Source organism: Bombus fervidus, chromosome 4, assembly GCF_041682495.2.
Source record: "Bombus fervidus isolate BK054 chromosome 4, iyBomFerv1, whole genome shotgun sequence".
Classification (NCBI taxonomy): domain Eukaryota; kingdom Metazoa; phylum Arthropoda; class Insecta; order Hymenoptera; family Apidae; genus Bombus; species Bombus fervidus.
The window spans coordinates 15,781,027-15,803,280 of record NC_091520.1 but is presented as its reverse complement, the minus strand read 5'-3'; the positions used below and the strand labels follow the sequence as shown (position 1 = coordinate 15,803,280).

General features: G+C 31.3%; 5 protein-coding genes and 1 long non-coding RNA gene across 14 annotated transcripts; 2 read left to right on the top strand and 4 right to left on the bottom strand.

The window, feature by feature from the left end:
- Positions 1-470: 470 nt before the first annotated feature.
- Positions 471-3,262, top strand: LOC139986610 (uncharacterized). The gene is made up of 6 exons (XM_072002049.1): positions 471-909; positions 1,005-1,263; positions 1,344-1,470; positions 1,554-1,822; positions 1,936-2,081; positions 2,157-3,262. Exons 1-6 carry the CDS (start codon positions 471-473, stop codon positions 2,663-2,665), a joined length of 1,749 nt encoding a protein of 582 aa, XP_071858150.1. The 3' UTR covers positions 2,666-3,262.
- On the bottom strand, positions 1,860-4,148 carry Rfk (Riboflavin kinase). The gene is made up of 5 exons (XM_072002066.1): positions 3,835-4,148; positions 3,303-3,451; positions 3,117-3,219; positions 2,160-3,055; positions 1,860-2,014 (listed from the first exon to the last, which is right to left on the bottom strand). Exons 1-4 carry the CDS (start codon positions 3,920-3,922, stop codon positions 2,952-2,954), a joined length of 444 nt encoding a protein of 147 aa, XP_071858167.1. The 5' UTR covers positions 3,923-4,148; the 3' UTR covers positions 1,860-2,014; positions 2,160-2,951.
- A 499-nt stretch (positions 4,149-4,647) lies between these two features.
- Positions 4,648-5,953, bottom strand: LOC139986617 (3-oxoacyl-[acyl-carrier-protein] reductase FabG-like). The gene is made up of 4 exons (XM_072002067.1): positions 5,855-5,953; positions 5,399-5,717; positions 5,109-5,310; positions 4,648-5,046 (listed from the first exon to the last, which is right to left on the bottom strand). The coding sequence occupies exons 2-4, from the start codon at positions 5,713-5,715 to the stop codon at positions 4,804-4,806; spliced, it is 762 nt and encodes a 253-aa protein (XP_071858168.1). The 5' UTR covers positions 5,716-5,717; positions 5,855-5,953; the 3' UTR covers positions 4,648-4,803.
- A 7-nt stretch (positions 5,954-5,960) lies between these two features.
- Positions 5,961-6,765, top strand: LOC139986619 (uncharacterized). Its single transcript, XR_011799687.1, has 2 exons — positions 5,961-6,147; positions 6,578-6,765. It is a non-coding gene; the product is annotated as an uncharacterized lncRNA (long non-coding RNA).
- LOC139986607 (tetratricopeptide repeat protein 27-like) lies at positions 6,404-9,639 on the bottom strand. Its single transcript, XM_072002045.1, has 8 exons — positions 9,298-9,639; positions 8,324-9,179; positions 8,176-8,242; positions 7,785-8,117; positions 7,535-7,708; positions 7,299-7,451; positions 7,062-7,223; positions 6,404-6,968 (listed from the first exon to the last, which is right to left on the bottom strand). The coding sequence occupies exons 1-8, from the start codon at positions 9,374-9,376 to the stop codon at positions 6,405-6,407; spliced, it is 2,388 nt and encodes a 795-aa protein (XP_071858146.1). The 5' UTR covers positions 9,377-9,639; the 3' UTR covers position 6,404.
- A 312-nt stretch (positions 9,640-9,951) lies between these two features.
- Positions 9,952-21,562, bottom strand: Mdu (mitotic spindle positioning protein meduse). 9 transcript variants are annotated; one of them, XM_072002059.1, is made up of 6 exons: positions 20,777-21,562; positions 19,293-19,485; positions 13,798-13,935; positions 11,587-12,032; positions 10,940-11,105; positions 9,952-10,744 (listed from the first exon to the last, which is right to left on the bottom strand). In XM_072002059.1, exons 2-6 carry the CDS (start codon positions 19,293-19,295, stop codon positions 10,640-10,642), a joined length of 858 nt encoding a protein of 285 aa, XP_071858160.1. In that variant the 5' UTR covers positions 19,296-19,485; positions 20,777-21,562; the 3' UTR covers positions 9,952-10,639. The 9 variants fall into 9 exon arrangements, with proteins under 9 accessions (XP_071858160.1, XP_071858159.1, XP_071858158.1 ...); XM_072002058.1 differs by lacking the exon at positions 19,293-19,485 and having other exon boundaries at positions 20,777-21,561; XM_072002057.1 differs by lacking the exons at positions 19,293-19,485; positions 20,777-21,562 and adding an exon at positions 18,337-18,378.
- Between the last annotated feature and the right edge of the window lie 692 nt (positions 21,563-22,254).

Below are 22,254 nucleotides of genomic sequence, written 5' to 3'. Positions count from 1 at the left end.
CTCTCACGTTGTTTCTCTACGTTTTTTATTTTTTTGGCGAACTCTACAAGGTTTCGAAGATCTTAATTTTGATGCTGTTGGGTTAATGTGTTTTGGAAAATGAGTCCAATGCTTCGCGTGCACTCTCTCTGGCGTATCTTCGGAAGATAATTGTCTTCGTTCTCTATAATTCGGTTTTGGTATATTCTCCAATAGTAATTCGGCTATGTACTAACAAGTCGTGTGAATGGCTAGAGCTTGTTTATGTTTTCGGCTTAAAATTCTTGAACGTAAGTCATAGGTTAAAGGGTTAATACGAAACACGTGGTGTTAGGTATACGCGGTTGATGGAAATAAATATATTTATGTGAAGTTTATGAAATTTTGTACGAGAAATATATTTTCTTGCGTATTTACTATTGGTTATAATACATCTTAAAGTGAAGTCTGCTTATTGTTATTAATCATAACTTGCAATTTAAAGTAAAATTATGATGAATGCAGAAGAGGTTATGATAGAAAAAGTAATAGAAAACAGAAATTCAAATAATGGATTTATGGAGCTTATATCAAATGTTGAAGAAAGTAGTTGTGTTCCAAACAAAGTAATTGTTGAAGACTATTCAATGTACAAAAAAGCTACACAAATCAATGTTAATGAGACAAGTCAATTTACAAATGACTGCGAGGTAATTATAACTGATAATGCTGAAATTAAACAAAATTCTAATAAGAAAGATGACATGAATGAACAAATCAAACAAAACAAATCAGTCATGCTGCCAAATACTAAACAAAATGAAATACTTATTAACGATACTGACAAAAATCAGAATACAAATAAAGATGTAACATTTGAAAACTTGGAACAAAAATGTGATGATGATATTTGTGTCATACGTGAAATAAATACAGTATCTCTGGTTCAAAGTAAGGATATAGGGATATATTTATTATTATAATCAAAATTATAAATAATTTTAATATGAAATTAACAATTGAAATTTATGTTTCCTTTTTAACAGAAAGTGATAAAGTATCTTCTCTTACTAGTATTGCTATAGAATATGGCAATTCAGATTCAGAAACAGAATTTAATACTGATGAAACAAAAAATGATAGCAATCAAAGTCAATTTTTAAAAGAAGTACAGATGCAAACTTATAGGCAAAATAAAGAAGTATCGTCAAGTGAAGAAAGCGATAGCGATGATTCTACTAGTAGCAGTGATTCTTCAGTAATAGTTGAATCAGATGATTCAGATAGTGATGATAGTTCAAGGAAGTATGTTATTCATTTTTGTCAATTTTTATACATTAAATTAATTTTATATGAAATTTTAAAGCAATTTCTTGTACATTTAGGAAAGGCAAGGAAAATAATGTAAAAAGAAAAAAGAATAATGAAATGAGAACTGAATTAGATGATTTACCTCCTATTGAAGACTTAAAAATTAGTGTACCTGAAGTATTATGTGATCCATTAGGAGAGGTATTTATAAATATTAAATTAATACATATATGAATAATCTTGAAAATAGGATAATATCTCCGTAAGATAATATTAAATTATAGGTTGCATGGATGGTTGAACAACTAGTAGTTGTAAAACCAAAATCTGGCAAACCGACATTGAACTTAGATACAGTTTTATTTATTGAGAAAGGGCAAAGGACATTAGGAAAAATATTTGATGTTTTTGGACAAGTGAATGAACCTCATTATTGTGTGCGATTCAATAGTTCTGAGCACATAAAAGAATATAACATTACAGCAGGAATGACTGTTTATTACTGTCCAAATACGGAATATACTTCTTTAGTATTTCTACATGAATTATTAAAGTAAGTTTATATATTTAAATATGTATATAATTATACATACTATTCTTATTTATATTTATTACATTAATTTATAAGAAATTAAACATATAGTAAGCAATTTATGGTTATTACAGAATCAGGGGTATTGATGCAAATGCAGATGATCCTCCAGAATTTTCAGATGACGAGGAAGAACGTGCTTATTATGAACAACTAAAAGCAAAACAAGTAAATAATGTTAATGAAGCTGAAAATCCGTCTAAACGAAAGCGTATTTCTAGTAAGTTTCTTATGTAATATTTATATCTTTTTATTTGTTAACATTTATATTTTCTATTAACATTTATAATTTTAGAACCTGCTATTGGATGGCAATCCAATCATCCGTGGAGTAGAAGTATGCAGAATCAAAGAAAAGGATTTTATGCACGAAGAGATAGACGATTTCCTTCTATGCAAACTGAAAATCATTCTCAGAATTTATGGCCTCAATCCTACCAAATTAATAGTGAACCTTATGGACATGGAATGTGTTCATTGCAACCTGTGCAATATGTGAACCATAATGTTAGTGGTCTTAATCAAAACTTTTATGGCTCACACAATTACTATAGTAAAGATAGTAGCTCAACATATCTAAATCCTAGAATTCCTTTCACTACATGTCCAAGAGTTCATCCAGGATACATAACACCACAATATCATCCAAATTCATCTACAAATGTAAGATTTCAAGCTGCAAATATGTCTTGGCTACCACAAGCGTCAGAAGTTCCTATTCGAATGAAATTGCCATGGATACCTATACCACCACCTCCACCTCCACCACCAACTTCATCACCATCAGATACTACTTCAACATAGTTAATATTAATTACTTATGAATTATATTTTTAATTTAGTTATATATATAATTGTATGTATATTAAAAATAATAGAAATTATATAATGCAAGTTATACATATATATAATATGAAATTAATAATTAAAGCTATTTATATTATAGACATTATCCCTAATTAGAGTAAATTATGAACTATAGCAAAGTATGAGTTAATATTATTTCTGTATATAGTGAGGAAATATTGCCATAACATGATCATATCATTTGCGGTACAAATTATGATTATAGTACTCTTATATAATCAGATTATTCCTTAAAGAATGAATTATCTTCATAAACCGCCATATCTGATTTCTGTAATTGTTCTTCGGCAATTGTAATATCATCTTTTATCGCTCGAATTAATTCCTCTGAAATGATAATGATTAATATGATAAAGATGGGACAAATTTTGATATAGTTACTATTTACCTTCAGAAGTAAAATCTTTTTCTGGTCGTACATATCCCGTAAAAACAGCTTTAATTTGTTTCCCATAAAAATCGTTCTCAAATTTATGCATTAAATGTATTTCCTACAGCAATGATATATTATTAAAAAATGGTTTCAAATTTTCATGTTATCAAGTATTCAATTAATTATAATTTACATTCGTACCACCGTCTTTTTTTCGTTTTTATAAAACGGATTCCATCCAATACTGGCAACCATTTTATAAGTTTGTCCGTCTATAGAAGCCCATCCATAATAAATTCCAGTACTAAGATCACCAGGTAAATTATTTACTACCTTGTCTTCAAGATTTGCTATAGAAAAATAATTTTATAACTACATACAATATCAACAAAATATTACTGGAAAAAATTATTTTTTCTTTTATTTATACAATATAATTAGTTTAACTTTCGCAAGTTTTTAAATCAAAATATTTCTTAATAAAAAGCGCTTAAAATATCGAATAAAACACAAAATAAAATAGCGATTAATACAATACATAATATTAAATAACTTTTTTAACATATTTCATATATTCCCGCCAATAAATATGTATACAATAAAGCGATTACGTTTTTCAATTGCATACAATTCTAAACTATTCTCTGCAACATTAACGTAATTTTAAATTGTTTCTGATTAATTTCAAAATTTTCGAATCTATCAAACAAAAAATGAAACTGTTGAGTGTTACCTGTAGGTATCCCTAAGGCTTTGGAACCTCTGCCAAACCCCCTGACTACCGACCCTGATAAAAAGTATGGTATGCTTTTGGTAGACATAACGAATCTTGATTTCGCGTCAGACTGTCAGACTAGTAACGTAACTAGTAACTAGTAACGTAAATGAATGTTACTTTAATGCTTCATAATATATTATCTTGAAAGAAGATAAAGCGTTCGTTATATGACGTGGCATATTTACACACTATTTAGTGTTGTATAGATTCATGTTGATGAAATAGACTACTTTTAAAACAAATTATTTAATATGTTATATAAATAATTTTATATTTATATAAAATAAGAATTAAATATAACATTATGAATATACTTATGGAAAATTTGTCCTTGGATTTTTAATTTTGTTTAAACTGATAATTATCGCATGTTACAGGTTATCTATGCGTAACTTTTTTTACTCCCGTATTATCGTAACATAAATTAGTTCTTACAATTTCTTCTGAGAACAATAAATTATTGAAAGTTGTTTATTTTTAGCTTGTTAGTAACAAAAATATCAACATTGAAAGAAATATAAGCAAATTTATAAAATAAAATCTTCTATTTGTGTTTAAATTCAATTATCTTCTTATTTCAATTTGAGCAATATTGAAATCATTTTTTGTCTTAATATAATTAAAGTAAAGTATTTTGCTATGTTTTTCTATTGTGGTATTACAACACAATTTAAACAAGTAGTTAATAGTTCTATATTTATAAGTCAGCAAGTAATGTGGTAAATTAGTATAGGTTAATACATTGTGAGCATTATATAATAAGAAATCAATTTTAAACTATTTATTTATTGAGAAACGTTACTTTTTTTAACATGAGAAATATTTCTAAAAAGAATACAATATATTAATGTTGAATGTAACTCTTATCATATTTTTAATTAAAAAGGTATAAAATTAATATTTCCATCATATATAAAATATAATTTAGCGAGGACACATGAGATGTCTTCCTCCATCAACAGATAAAGTTACACCTGTAGTGAAGCTGGCATCTTCACTTGCCAAATATGTAATTGCTTTTGCAACCTCGCTAGGTTCTCCTGTTCTGCCAAGTGCATGAGTTTCTTTACTCTTAGCAAAGAATGCTTTTAATTGATCTTCTGACAATCCACTACTTCTATGAAGATTTGTTACTATTACACCAGGATTTACGGCATTAACCCTCACCTATAAATTAAAGATTAAATATAAAAGCTATTGTAATTAATAAGTTTTCAAATCATACGTACTTGTTTTGGTGCAAGATCAAGAGCTATACATCGTGTGAATTGATCAATTGCTGATTTACTCATACTGTATGCTAAAACTCCTGAGAAGGATCTTATTCCAACTACACTTGATACATTCACAATATTACCTTTAGATTCTACTAGATATGGAACAGCCAACATTGTTAAATGATATATTGAACGTACATTTATGTTGAAAACTCTAAAATATTTACATGTTTAATATGTTGTATAAAATTAAGATTAAATTTTATTGATTTAAGTTAGATATACAAATGATAGACTTATACCTGTCATATTGTTCTAATGAAGTGTTCTCTATACCTCCATTTTCTAATATACCAGCGTTATTAATTAGGACATCCAGTTTACCATAATGTTTAATAGTGGATTTGACAATATTTTCAACATCACTTTCATTAGTTAGTTCTCCAGTTACAATTAATGGTTTGTTAGACTTGCACTGTTCAGCGACTTCATTTAATTTGTGTATATTACGACCTGTTAATGATAATAATGCACCAAGTTGTGAAAACTGTACAGCAGTTGCTGCTCCAATACCAGAACTAGCTCCAGTTATTAATACAACTTTCCCAGCAAATGCCATCTGAAAAAAGTAATGAATTACAGTTAAGTAAATTTTATTTTAAAAAATGAATATTCTTATAGTCTCTAAAGTTTTTGTAATTCATTGGCTTTATATATTTTTATATAAAAATTTTTAATACTTCCATAATTACTTAACTTTCTTGATATGTAAAATATATTTAATATATTATAAGGTTTTTTTTTATAAAATTTTACTAATTTATATAATTTATTTATATTGCTTAGATTTTTTACGTTCTCGTGATTGAGATTGAAGTAAGACTAAATAGTGTTGCCATGTCATCGTTTGATATTAACCTAACGTAGAATTTTTACGAATCGACTATAGATTGATTACAACCATGGATACTATCACATGCTCATAAATTTGGCTATCTTAAAGTTTACATTTCCAATGTAAAGTTATGATTTAATATACATGAACCTAAATGTATGTAAATTTATAATTTATTCAAACTGTGAAAAAAAAAATGATAAGAGCAAACGTAATATTTAACTTCCATAAGACTATATGTAATTTTTTGAAATAACCACAAAATACTTTGAACAAAATTTATTAAATTATATTTCCGTAAAAATTAATTAATGCTAACATACAATAATATTACAATATAATTTTGTACTTTCCGAGTAAAAATTAGTACATAATGCGGTCATTTTGCATATAATAAAAATAAAATATATTCTTCAATTTGCCAATTTTATTTTTTCTAATTCAATTATTACAATATTTAAATATTTTTCAACTTTTTCTACAGATATACAAATCTTTTCAATATTCCATTCTTTATCTTTAACTTTTTTCACAATTCCCTGAAGAGATAATTTTGCACTTGCTAACAGTGTTCTTTTTTTCTTAGGTTCACAATTGGAAACATATTGCAAATACATTTCTGCTAACATACAACACAATTGTAATACTTTCTGAACTGATTCTTCTTGTAAAAGCCATTTGGGATCTGATATGGCAATACGATGTGCTTGGTGTAAATAGTGTAGTGCTTTGTCATTATCAATATCACTTTTTTTAAGAAAAGTAAGTTGTCCATACATTCTCCAAACATCAGAATTATTAGGTATAAATGAAGTAATTCTTCCAAATAATTCTAAAACTTTTGGAAGTAATTTTTGTGCAGGCTTTCCATCTGAATCATTAACATTGTTTAATACAGCATCAGTAAGTATGTCAAGAATTTGAACATCTAAATGGTGATTTTTCAAGTCTAAAATACGATGATAACATCGAATTACCTAGAAAAATGTGTAAAAGACATAAATCGTTAAAAGATATATAATTTTCGGGATGAGTTAAATTTTATTTTTATTAATATTATATATTCGTACTTCTGAAAAATGTCCTAAGTCAATGCTAACAACCATTAAATTATCCCAAACTTGCCACTGATCATAGTTACACTTTAAAGCATCTTGAAGAGATTTCCAAGCTTTTACTTTATCACCTAGCTTTATATAAGCTTTGGCTAAATTATTCCAAGCCTCGAATGTCTATAATTAAATTGCCAAATTCTTTAATATATATTACTACATAACAAATTAATAATTGAAAATATTAATACAAACCGTTTGCTCTAGTGCGCAATAACGTTTATATGCTGTTGCTGCCAATTTCCAATCTTCCACTTGTAAAGCAGCAAATCCAAGTCTAATCCAAACATTTTCTTGAATGTTATTTAATTCAACTGATAATTTTAAATGTGGTATAGCTTCCTCATACTTAAAAATAAAAAATAATATATGTATTTAATTAAATTACTAAGAAAAGGGAAAACTTTTCAAGCTTATATCTATGTACGCACATTTTGTTTGGCAAAATAAAAAAATCCCCAATGTCTTTGAGCTCGACTACTTTTTTTATTAGATAGTTCCCATGCTGTTTCATAACAACTAGGTTCTTGAGTTGCATCACCTAATAAACACCATAACTGAACTGATGGTTTTTTAGATATTTCTTGCTGAATAATTTCTGCTGCCTAAAATTAAAAATAAAATATAAATTTACTTGTTTCACGTATGCTAAGAAGAAATTACATAAACTAAAATATATACTTTATGTCTTAGCTCTAATATGTTGTAACAAGCAATAGCTTCTTCCCATAGTTTGCTCTTCAAAAAAATATCCAAAGCACCCTTTACTAAGCCAACACTTAGCATCAATTGTGCCCACATTTGTTCTAAAGCCCAAACTGGCTTAAGACCACTGGCAAAGAATAGGTCCATTCTGTTTGCAACACAGATTTTTGACTTGTTTAGTTCATGTATTAAATATTCCATTTGTATCATTGATCGTTCAACAGTTCGTTTATCCTCAGATTCTAAAGAACACCGATGATATAGAGATGCTATTTTTAAGGACCAATTTCTTGTATTATTTACCACAACCTATTAAAAAATAATCTTTGGTAAGAAAATAAAAAATATAAAAGCCAAAAATACTTACAGATAAATAAGGCGTTACTTCTTCATCTGTTAATTTATCCTTTGGTTGTGATAACTGTAATTGAATGCTATTAGAAGTAAAATTTAAAATAAAATATGAGTTTTACTTTATAAATATAGCATAACAAAAATGTAAAATATATTCTTACTATTTTGCTAATATAATAGCTTCTTCTACTGCTCCTAATTGTGTATTTTCTATATTTGTTGAAAATTGAATATGTTCTAATCTAATATCATCATTCAAATCCAAAGATTTTGGTAAATTTTCACAATATCTAGAAGGAAACTGTTCCTTTTCTAAAGTTATTCCTAAAAACAGTTGTGCCTTGTCTTCTTGATATTTTGTACGTTTACCTAATGCACCTTCAAGATTTAAGCTTAATTTCGCTCCTTTTTGAGCAAGTTTAACATATTTTTCTGAATTTTGAATTCTCCTATAATAAAAATAAAATTGTGCAGCTTCAATATAAAACAATGTTTCGCAATACAAATTTTCTTTTAACATTTGCAAATCATTGATTTTCTGAATCAACTGTTCAGTCTCATCAAATATTGTACCGGAACTTTCATTTAGTATAAGTTGATGTAAAAGATTTGCTCTAAATAACCACCATATACAACTTTTATAAGCATTTTGTAGAATTTCATTTGAGAATATCATCTTAGAAAAGTAAAGAAGGTCTGACATTTTAACATTTGCATTACATTCATCGTGTAACGATAAATTTCTAAGTATATTCTCTTCATTAATATTTTGCCATTCAATATCTTTTTCAATTTGTGGACCTGTCCAATTCTGTTGAATAAAATATAATAAAGTGGCTATGCCTGTGCATAGCCAAGAATCATGCGAGTCTGTTTTTTCTATATTGTCATGTATTAATTTGGAAATATTATTGCTATTATTTAACTCTTGAATTAGATTTGAAGATAACTTATTATTTATGATATCTTTATAATTTCCATTTAATATATGTTGCACACAAATAGGCAGGTTATGACCTGAAACAAGTAACATAAAATATAAAATAAAATTTGATTATAGCAAAATATATTGACCGAGAATATAACCTAATACGATATATAAACATATACGTATATTCCAAAATCATTTATTTACCTTCATTGTTAACGACATTTATTAATAATGAAATTTCGATTTCTTCATTTATTGCTTTTTTTGCATTTGAAAGATTCATTACTGCGACGTGTTACTTGACGACACGTGGAAAAGCTTGCATATTATTCACAATCGGAAGTCAATAATTATACTGATACAGATATTCACAATATAAGAAAAATATTTAATACAGAGGTTTTATACATTTTATATTACATGTTATAATACACTGTAAAGAAGTTATTTATTAATGTATAGTATTCCATACATGTAATTCATTGTTTGTAAATTAATATTATGAAAAATAATAAAAAAGTTACTTCTGTCAATTCTTGGACATAGCAAACAAAATATAATTATCTACGATGTATCTACAAAATAAAGAATTAATAAATATATGTTATAATAAATAAACATATACAAATATTACTATTTTTATTTATATCTTATGAACGTACAGACCAGGTTATGGTTCTACTAATTGTAGGTATGTTAAGTTTTTTATTACTGTTCATTCATCAAGAACTATCTATATTTACAATTTAATATGTCTATATAAAAAAATGTAAATTTATTATATATTTATTGTGGTTCAAAACGAATATTTTTAATACATTTTAGGTGTTTTGTTTATAATTAAAAAAATACAAGAAAAAGTTTTGAGATATGTATCTTATTAATTACATAGTTGCACAAACTATTTTTTTATTATTACTATATCGGAACGATACTATCACATACGCAAGTAAATTGAATACAATTATTCTTTACAATTGATTAAGTACATAATACATATTATCTTGCTTATATGATCTATAATAACGATTATATAGCACATGTTAAAGGAAATCTTTAGAATTAGGAATTCTCAGTCATTTTTATGTGTCTATATAATATAATAATAGGTATATATATTACAATTAACAAGCGGATATATTAAATATATGCTTGTAATACTTAATAATATTTGTTGACCCGTACAAAGGGAAGATAATTTTCTTTTCATTACCGATAATTTTTTTTCTTAATACTGAAAACATTAAAAAAAAAAGAAACAAAAAAGACATTAAATATAATATATGTTTAATCAGGTAAATGTTTTACTTTTGAATAAATATTTATCGTAACATTAAATAAATTAATTTGAAAACTGAAAAAGTGAATAAAACCAGCAATATATATTAGCCTGAAATATACATATGTGTGCTTGAAATACTAAAAGTGTTGCAGCACACTTTAAGGCTCATACCATTCACTTAAATGATTTGAGTACTTAAAAGGAATAATATTAAGACGAGGATAAACGTTGATTACTTATTTTTTACAAGGTGGTGAAATTTTTTTAAAAATTTAGATCGCTCTCGTTGTTATTGTCATTAGACTCCTTTTTTGCAGCTATCAAATTTTCCCATTGTGCGATGAGAGTGCTCCTACGTCGTGGATTTGGCTATAGAATTAAATAAAGATTAGTAAGTCATTATCGTTTGAAAATATGAACACACGCATCTATACGTAATAATTCATTCCAATACTTGATGAAAACAAATAGTTAATCATCGACAAATACATATATTAAATATGCTATATACATTTGATTAATAATAATTAACATATTCGGACTTTTTAAAAGAACTAGCAATACCTTGTGTTTTCCTTTAGCTTCTTTTTCTATTTCATCCTCATTTAAAGTATTTGTCGAGGTACCGCTTCTTAACGAACTTGAACCATCATAGATATCGGAATCGTTATCATTTCCAATGTCCAAAAGATTTGGTTGAGACTTGGCCAACATTTGAGATCGCATTAATCTAAAAATGTATGTAATTGCTTGTTACACCGTGAAATGAAAAACGTATAAATTATTACTATTAATCATAATAATTTACCTCAAAAATACACTTAATCCGATAATAATGTATGATTGAAAATGACATTAAATTATCAATCATATTAGTTACAGTTCTTAAAAAAATAACATTTAAAATATCCATAACTTGTCATTTATCAACTCCATTTTCTATTCGCTTTTTTAATTTCACTATACAAGTACGCGATTAATATTCAATTGTCAAGGTACAAGTGACTTCATCCATCGCAAGAAGATGATGTAAATAATAGTAAATTCTAATTCTAAATTCTAATTTTAAGAAAATGAAAAACAATATTTATAACATCGTCATTTTTGTGTACTTTTCAACTTATAGGGTTGACCTCTGAACAGCTTAAATAATAGCTATGAATACATTAACCATTATAAAAGTAAAATAAAATTAAAAATAAACATATTACCTAAGCTCGTTTTCTCGCTCTTTCATCTCATGCAATTCCTTTTGAATTTTTTCTTCCACAGGGACGTATCCCTTCCTAACGGGAGGTTTCTTGGGCTCATCGTCTGGTTCGAGTTGAATTTCCAGACTTCTATTGAAAGCCTTGATGCTCAGCGGATTGAGCGTGATACTGGGTGCCATGGGTGGTGTTAGCGCGTCGTTACCTGCAGATTTTGGTTTGTATATTTTCCCCCTAGTCGCCAGAAACCTGTGCATCAGCCCTTTTTGACTAGGTGCCGTTGCAAAACGCAGAGGTGTCGGAGTGGTGCGACTGGATATGACTCCATTCGTCATCTTTGGCGTTAAGGTGGGCGTAGACGGTGTAAGGTTGACTGCTTCCAGAATTTGTGGCGTGGACGTTGTCCTCTTCAATTTTCCCGAGGCCAAAGCTTGTGGCATGCGACGCACCTGTTATACATTATTGCAGGAAATTGTTATTACATTGGTTTTGAATTTGTTACAATTCAAAATGAAGATAATTCTGATTAAAAAAAAGAAGGAGTAATGGTAACGTTGTAAAAATTTAGTCACGCGACAATCTATTTGCAAATAGAGAACGAGTGTATTCAAAATAACTTCGCATTATCTTTAAGAACAAAAATATAGCGACCTTTGTAATACACTTTAGATTATTTAGCAAGCGCAAATTATACGAGAGCTACATTTTAAATCATTATTATCAGTACGACACAATAGTCACATCAAGAGCAAAAAAAATGGCTGTTTCACGGAAAATGGCATTGCATTAACTTTAACATATCGGTAGATAAGATATTTTCATCGAAATCGTGGCCTGACTGCGTTACGAAAACTGAATGCAACTTGCTGTTTGCGAAATAAATGTGCACACTCTCGCGTCCTGTAGCAATTACTTCGCACGCCTGCTGCTAATTAATTAGCGTAAAGTATAGAAAATCGCGCGATCATGCCGAGATTATTAATCTGGCGATCGCGCATCTGTTTCCATTATCGAAAGCGTGCCACGATTTTGGCGAACGAAAGAGTATGACGTTGGCTTACGATCCTCATTAGTTCCGTTCTGCTTAAACGTACCCACTATAAATATAAAAGTAAATTGTTATACTTGTTTGACTCTGCTCTGTCCACAGAATATTTTGCATATAAAGTTACTTCAAGAACTCGCTATATTTCATCTCAGGCACTTAGCAAGTATAATTAATGATAAAATTAGAATTTATTCGACTCACAAACATTTGCAGTATATAATGTACAATAGTATATAAATGTCACTTACTAATTTCTATCATGGTTTATCTTTATTTTCTGGAGATAAAAGGTAGAAACGATTGACCCGTTTCGGGTTAACTGTGTAAGTCATTAAACAAATGTGTAACTTTGATCGCTTATCAGTATTTCTACTTTCTGTATTTTAAAATTCTATCAACAGTATATCTATATGTATTGGTGTAAATATCTATTTCGTAGAGATCACGAAGATATTTAATACAATTAAAGTATTGAATAGCTATACAATGAGCCTCGATACCTAGTGGAACCACTTTTTACACTTATTATATGTTTAAAATGAATATCCAGGTTGTATATTAATTTTTTTACTAAATATATGTTTGCACTAAATATCTCGTAAAGTCTATATACATCTCCAAGTTTGTTTCAAATTTTATTAATATAAATTTTATCAATCACGACAGTCGTGTCATTACAATATTAATGAAATTTCAAAGTGTTTTATATAACACTGACAATATATGTATATAAAGTTTGTACATAAAAATAATAGTAAGAGGGACATACTAAAATGTTCTATGGTAAATGTTCAAATATTTTCGCGAGCCACTGTATAATATTTTTACAACGTAGAACTTGTTTTAACAAAAATTTTCATTGAAACAGTATTTCTTCTAAGTTTGCGGCGCAAGATCTAATTTTTCATCGATGAATTCCCATCACGTCCGTAACAAGATTGAAACAGTGCGTTACGTGATGAATCATTAAATCAGTAAGTGCGTGTATAATCGTCCTCGTCGCTCACGGACATCACAGCCGTCCGATGCGTTTCGTCCCTATAAGGACTACGTAGGCATTTACTCTTTCTTTCTTTCGTTCAACGACCTTGAGCATGGTCGACACGAATGTACATATGTACACGTAACACACACGTATATACATATACGTGGAGTTTTAAGCATACCTTGGAATCCACCGTCTCGTGGGACGTGGTTTTAATGCTACCCACGTTTCTCAGCTCGTGCTCCCTCTCCGTGACCTCTTCGATCTCCTTCTGTATTCTGTCCGTCGCCTTCTTCAGCTGCTCCAACCTATGCTCCGCCTGCAACGAAATGGTATCACGTTCAATTCCATCTTTTACAGATGAAACCATAGAGAATTAAAAACAAATTGATAAGAAAAAAATACTGTGTCTTTCAAATAAAAAGAAAAAGCAGAAAGATTACAAATCGAAAGTTAAAAGGACGAATAATGATAAATTTGTGATTCTTCGAGTTTCAATTGTGTTTTTATTAGTCCTTTGTTCGCTTTTTCAAGACGGACCTAAAAATGAAGATCTCGCTATTGCAAATAATGATATCAAGGCGCAAAATCTTCATCGGAACGAAGCGCAACGTACTAATAAGAACACGATCGAAACTCGAAGAATCACAAAGAGTTTAAAATCGCTAAAAAAATCGAAAAGCGTTTTTTAAAATTGTTCTCTCTTCCGTTGATTTGACTCGATTCGACGCATGTTTCCGTAATGTCAAGCGCGAGGCAGACTTTGATGGATGAGCAAATCGTGGAATCCTCCGCGTTTCCACATTTTTCCAGTCGAGGATTCTCTTTAATTCTACCTCACGACGGACGCGATTGCATTCATGCAGGCTCGCGTAATTATAGTAACCGGTGTTTTCAGATTGTTAAATTAATGATGGCGCAACCTGACCCTCGATTCCAATTTCAACATGAACCGTGTGACCAGTTTAAACACCGGTCTCTGAACGCCTCCGCGGTTTACGAACCTTCCTATTGCACTAGTCGCGATCCTCGATTTTCATGCGGGCGAAGGATACGAGAAAAAGCCAGTGAGAAACAGGAAAAAAAAAGAATACAAACCACGAGACGAATCAAGTTCCAGACTACCTCGTGTCGATCGTCTCGCTAACGGGAAGCGAATTCCAGAAAACTAGTTGAACACGACTGCCATACGATTAACCCGTTCTGCTCTCTTCACTTCGTCGGTACGATCCATCAAAATTTTTATAGTATGCTCTTAGAGAAGCTAATCAGGTTTTCTGTACGAGAACGAACGTGCACCACTAACGTGGCTTGTTTGCACAAGCTACATCGAACGAAATGGATCGATCTTCTTTTACGTACGCTATTTAACGGGCTGTTATTGTTTCCGCGTTACTCGTGCTTTCGTAATTCTTTAAACATATATTGAATAAGTATTCAAGCACTTTTGTCAATTTGTAAATAACAGTACGTGAATTTTAGCAAAGCGTGCCATGCAATGGCAAATTAATGGCTAGTAGCAGAATTTGCTGTGCACACGGTGGTCTTCGTGGAATCGAATCAGCGAGCTATAAATTTAAATCGTCAATTAACAAACTTGAGGCAGACTGCGGATTTTAAAAGCATAGAGATGCATAGAATGCACTAATATATAATATATAAGATATTCAAAGTAGATTAATCTTTATAATACTTAGTGGGTGAAATAAATTTCCGCGTAAGTATGTGTAGTCTATAGATTAGAATTAGATACACGATTCAATGATATAACGGCTAATCTTAGATATTGTTGCTTGGATTAGCAGTTTAGAAAAATTGTTATCTCTCTCATTATTCTAGATACTAAGTATGCTGAAATTAAAGAGCTCGCGTATAACAATACAGTTCCATAAACTTTGATAATTATGAGTTTTAATTTATTATTGTTAGACTACGGATTTTTATGTATTTATGGAAAATTTAGTGTCTCAAAAATGCACAGAATGGATATCATATACAAAGATCTATAAGATATGCAAAGTATTCGTAATCTTTATTTAAATTCCACCTTCTTAATTACGTTCACAGAAATATAAAATTGCACGAACCCGTTGACTTTCCAAGATCAATTTTATCACGTTATATTATTTTATTACGCATACAGTGATTTTATAAAGAACAAAATCACTGTAGATCGACAATCCGTAGTTTTGTAAAATCACATTTCAACAACAACGTGTATGTTTCAGACACGTTTTATACTTTCATTAAAAAGAATGAAAGAAAAACAAGCGAACGTTTTTCCTTATTCAGCATCTTCCTTTTTTTACACTCACTTCACTCGGCTAAATAAGAAAAAGTAGAAAACACATTTCTCGTGTTCGTTAATCAATTCCTTAATCAAATCGTCATCAATGTACAACGCGTGGCACTGTATTACCTAGTTCTTTCCCATGTTATTTAACGCGTTATAAAACCAGAATCGCTTTTCCAGCTTACTGAATCTCGCGATGTTCGACGATAATGCGAAACAATGCGAATAGTCTAACGATTTTGTTGCGGCTTACGCCTGAGGAATTCAATACTTTATCTAACTATACTTAACCAGATTTTATCAATTGGTATCGCGACCGATAACTGCCCTTTGATTCTACACTGCGGCCACCATGAAACAAAAGCTTCATCTACTCGTTTACAATCGATTTTTATGGGTGGACGTGGATTTTAATTGGAAACATCGTAACCCTTTAAATGGAGATCCTCGGATCGAAGCCAAGGTCGATTTTGTTGCCGATCGACAGATCGTTCGATGACAACGCGAAACGGATGTTACTTTGATGACCATTTTCTATGACTCAGACACCTCGATAATGCGGCGATAACAATATCCATATATCTAAAGATATCATATTTGATATAACAGAAAGTTATATGTGTACAATTTATATTGTAGATTTCTCTTTATGACATATCGGAATTTCGCTTAGTACTACAAATAATTACCTTTAGAAAAAAAGGCACAGATGTAATATAGCGATTATCGTATATTGTTTTAGATTCATTCACGGTACACTATAAGAAAATCTTAGGCAACAATACAGTATTATAAATTTCAGATCTGAGCGACATATCATTAAACTGCGGATGTTTATGTAAATTTATATTTTTATGAACGCACGTGAAGAAACGCGCGAAGATTTCTTTCGCTTACAAACTAGATATAATAATATACACTTTGGATATTTTTACATATTTTTCATGTGCATTCTATGTGCTCTTGTACCTTTGAATTTCCTATAAATGTATAAAAACCGTAACAATGTTAATCGTCACACGTAACCCGATTATTAATATTTATTTCCAATAGAAAAATTGGGAGGGTGTCTCAAAATCGTTCATTTCAAATTCTTCGTCATTTCATCACACTGTCAAGAGATTAAATCAATCCATGAACGATCATTCAAACAGTAGACAAAAATCAAAGCCAGTGTTTCATTCTAGAAATTTAGAGAATTTCCCTCCATCGTTTTTATCATTTTGACAGATCCCACGAGTGGAGGAACGATCTCTTTGAATGCAGATCGCAAGGGAAAACACGCGCTCGCAATTAGAAACGAAAGGAACCTTTTCGTCGGTCGTAACGTACGATTTCACAGTTTCATCCGAGCCTCCGGGATAATGGAACTTGGTCAATCAATCACTGGATCGTCGCGATCGGCCAGATCCTTCGAATCTAGCTCTTGCTGCGGATTACGCGCGACTTATTGCCATGTCCTTCTGTCCGAGAACGGAAGGATAGAGGGTCGGCTCTTTCGCGGCTCGCAGAAGGAAGCAAACTCGCTCAGGTGTTTCGCCCGCACTTCCGCGTAGGAACCGAATATTACTGAAACGAGTTTGTTGAAGGGTTTCCAGGTGAGCAGCTGTAGCTTGGCCGGCCGTCTGGAATGCTGCTCATTGAAAACTGAACAGCGGCGGCTAACACGGCTGCTTAACTGTAACCCGTGCCTGTTTCCTTTCTAAAAAAATGGGCCACCGATCATCTTCCTGCCTCTCCTTCCTTCTCGGCGACGTAACCCCCCGTCGTCGTTTTCATCCGTATCGATTGGCCGACTTAAAATTCCTCTCTGCTGATGCACGCTCGATTTCGTCGAAGGATAATAAATTTCGAGGTCGATACAAGATCGAGGATAACCTGTTAATAAATTGTTGGCATACGCGGATCTTATTTTGCTGGTGAAAATCTCTCACTGACCCTACTGACTCCGTGATTCTCATTCGGAATACATAATTAACTTAAGCGTCTGCTGACGATTGCTCCTATGATTTATCGCTGCGAAATTTTTAGTTAGGAAATCAATTTGTAGAGTTCTCTTGAATTGTAGATTAAAGGATATTTTTCATTCTACGATCGTCAGCGTAAATCTCAGAATATCTGATAATCGTCGTTATACACTTCTTATGTACTCTCGCTAATATACACCGTACACGTATGCGTATGTAAACCTACAAAATTCTGAAAGTTTCTAACGCTGAATAGACTTCAAAAATGTGAACGACATGCGACAGAGAACAAATGCATCGCGTTGCACCATCGCGTTTCTCGAATAGTATTAATGGTATTATCATCAAGATCGCTGAAAGCGCAACAGCTGTTTCAATTTTTCATATACCTGACGTTCAAACATCTGTCGATCTTTAGAAACGAGACTAACCGTGCTACGTCCAACGACGACCCACATACCTTATATGTAATTAAATTAAACAGCATCGATGCCGTTGAGAAACGCAACGGACACCGTACGATACTTCTCGTGCGTGATAATTACGCCCCGCGGAAATTAATAAGCATTCAAAGCGCGGCCAATTTACGGGAACAACGTGGAATGTTCTTGTCTCGTGTTCGATCGCGGGCTACATGATTCGTCGCGTGTAAAAAATCGTGCATACAATAGCTCACGAAAGTATTCGAACACTGGTAGAAATTTAATCATTATTAAATACGACATACTACAGGACAAAAATATCTACATTTTTTATCCTTCTGTTCGGTTCTGAAGTTAAACATGTGTTCTTCCAAAGCATTACTCATCGTAGTATTGAAATAATGCTTGTTTTAATAATTATACTTTTAGTTTCTACAAAACTCCATCAGCTTATCTTCTATTTTTAAAAGACTTACATATCTATATCTTCGAACCTGTCAAGTTGTTTTTATTTGAATTTCCAATTTAACAAAAAGCATTGTACACCATTATATTCATTATTATTTTACATAATAATTAATTAAGTCCAAGTATTTAAAATTTTGCATCGTTTACTAGTAGTATCGTATGACTAAAAAAATATGATGAAATATATATATAAAAGTCGACAAAAAAGAAGTTTCATTAGAAAGAAGGTACGTATAAATACTTTTTATTGCCATTGTATGTCATTAGAGTCATACTGTCTAATCATAAAGTAACGCTAAAAATCAGGAAGCCAACAGAAATGTACTTATCATGTCTTTTTTTTTGTGATCCTCATATTATACCAGATCTGCTCCAAATTTTACAAATATAATTATACTTTTGGTTTCATGCCAATTGTGTCTTATTAAAGTACTCATGAAATTTTAAAATGTTTTATATAACTCGTGTAATGCATACACATAAAGGATTTTTGCAATAAGTGTACAAATACTTTCGTGAGCCATACCATTATATATGCACGTCGAAAGATGCACGATACCGGTTCCTCCGTGAACGCGTGCAAGTGCAACCGCGAGTTGCCAACTATCTCTCGACAGTTTGCATTTGAATTACATTTGTCCACAATCTCGTCACTGGTGTTAACCACCGTCCTCGACTGAAAGCTTCTTTCACGATATCCGATAACGCGTTAGAAACATCTGAAATATTTCAATAGTTGGTAAAATGTCATAATAAAAACATTAAAAACTTCTCGTAGAATTCAGTACTACGTAATCTTAAGAACGTATAAAATGAAAAATAATGAAAGAGTAAAGAATAAAGAAAATAGAGAAGAGAAATAATGAAATGACGAAAGAATTGAATTGAATTCTATTTTAACACTCGCTTAATGAATAGTTTGTAATTACTATTGTTCTACCTTATCTCAAATGGTTACATTTATGCTATCAACTTTATTGCTTAATTCGATATATGAATATTTCTTTATAAATATAAAAAAAAAAAACACTAAAAAAAGAAACATGAAAATAAGAATAAAAAGATTAGGCTAAATTTTTCTGTTACTCTGTTCCATGAGTAACCAAGGATATTTCAATCTAAACAAACCTGAATAGAATAACAGCTTTGAATTTAATTATACTATTAAAATATTTTACAGATTGGATGATATCGAACCGATATCACATTTAAGTTATCCGAATGAAGAAAATCGACTTTCCAGTGAGAAAGCGTGAATCGAGCTACTCACGTTCAAAAATCGCGTACGAGCTGATTTGAATAGTCGTCCAACCAGTCTTTCGAGAACAACACGTTGACACGTGTGAATTCACGCATTTTTCATTTGGATAAACCGCTTTCGAGCGACATGGAACGATTCTGTTAAAATTGCCCGACTAAACGACATCGAGTATCGTGACATCTTTTCCAAGATACTTTCTCGAACAATTAATTCATTGACTCATTTGGAATAAGCGACACTTTGCGATCGGTAATGAGTCGTATATATCAGCGCTCGCGAGAGAAATCGGGAATCCCATTGACGTTTCCCTGCTCGATCGTCGTTTAAAAGTACCGCTGTGTTGATCAATTCGTATAGTAACTTCTACCATAGAAAAATATCGATACAATAGGATCTACGCGTCAGATGTTAATCTGTTCTGACACAATAGAAAAAGGTCAATTCTACACCGTTGATTCTCACGTACACTACCGGCCATAAGTATTAGAACATTTTCTGATATTTCACTATTCTTATTTTCCAGTTACATTTTTATAAATATTACAATAAAGGTTTACAATAAGTACTAAATGAAGTACAATTTGTTAGACTGTCCCAATGAATGTAACGAACAGGTGTCCTAATACTTATACGACCAGCGATATAAATAGTACGTTTTGATAGCAAGATACGTAGTACGATAATATGACAGTAAGATTTTGCTCTTTCACGCTCGATTTCTTATTCATACGCGTGTACACTAAACTTACCTCCATTTTCATTGTTGCTGCCGACAGGATTTCTCAGCGAAGGTCAAACACTAAATTCTTTGTCGGACGTGTTCTTTCTGCTTGCCGAACTCGAATTCGGTCCGTTTATCTGATCGTGGACGCAGGTGGTTTACGTTCGTATCTATTATCATGCCGCGCAGTTACGTCACATCGTCGGATCTCTTTCTTTTTTTTTTTTTTCTTTTCACCGTGTACCCGCCGATGAAAGTGTAAAAGTTGCAAGGGAATCTGCTGGATTGAAATTTCTTCAATTCCGAAAAAATCGAACCGATCTCTTCTTCGTCGACGACTGTTTTTGAGAGTTGATCCGGCTTCGACTACGACCACCGCACCAAGCCGAATTCTCTTCGATTCGTAACGTGGAACCGTAACTCGAAAGCTTCGTCGTGCTCGATCGATTGCCTTCAGATAATTTCCAACCCGACACCCAAAGAGGATCTCGCGTGATCTATGAGATGCGAGAGCGTGAATCGCGTTTGCCACGGCGACTCGAGACTCTCAGAGTAGCTAACCAGATTGGTCGAGGGGAAACACGACAAGAAGCCGGTGTATATTATTGCGAGACGCGACAACGACACTCGCTAGACTTTGCTTTCGAAACTAATTTTTCGAGCACGTTCCATTCTTCTTCTTCACCCGGTTGCTCCTGTAATTTCCGAAACCGCGAGCTTATGATTGAAACACGGCTGAACTCCGTTCGGCGACTGCCATTTTACCTGCGTGACCTTGTTCCCCGACCCGTTCTCCGAACAAAAGCAACAGAGTCGAACCGCGCTGCATCTGATACAAATCACTTTTCGGCTTATCATGTGTAAATATACACTTTCGCAATTTCCATTCTATTCACCATGTGATGTCGTTTTTATTTTCTTTCTTGTTTTTCCTGGTTTTATCTGAAACAACTAAAATGTTATAACCGGGTGTTTATTTTTACGTCGCACAGGTATTTTTCCTAGAAATATGACGAATATAATGAATGATAATGATAATTACTTTTCTAATGTAAATGATTGGATAATTGTTTGTTCAATTAAAGAAATTATCGTATTATTATTAGAATCGTATTATTATTCAGTAAAATTTATGTATACTTACATGATTACTTTCAATTTTATTTAAATAAAGTTTTACATGTTTATAACAATTGAGACTTCAATTCCTTTTTAATAGTATATCAGATATGGGGTTAGGTTATGGCATACAGGGTATTTAAGATTAAATCTTGGTGGAATTTAAACTGGTATTAGTCTCTTTCCCTTACATTGAAATATAAAAATTACAATTGAATCATAATATTTATAATAAGCTAAAAAGCAACTACAATTGTAGTAAACTTGCACTTATATAACCAAAGATTGTATTAGGCTTTAAACCTCACTACAATAGGCACAAATAATAATAATATTGCGATATAAAGGTATTTTTGTGTTGATAAAAGATTACACAAACTGTTTTAA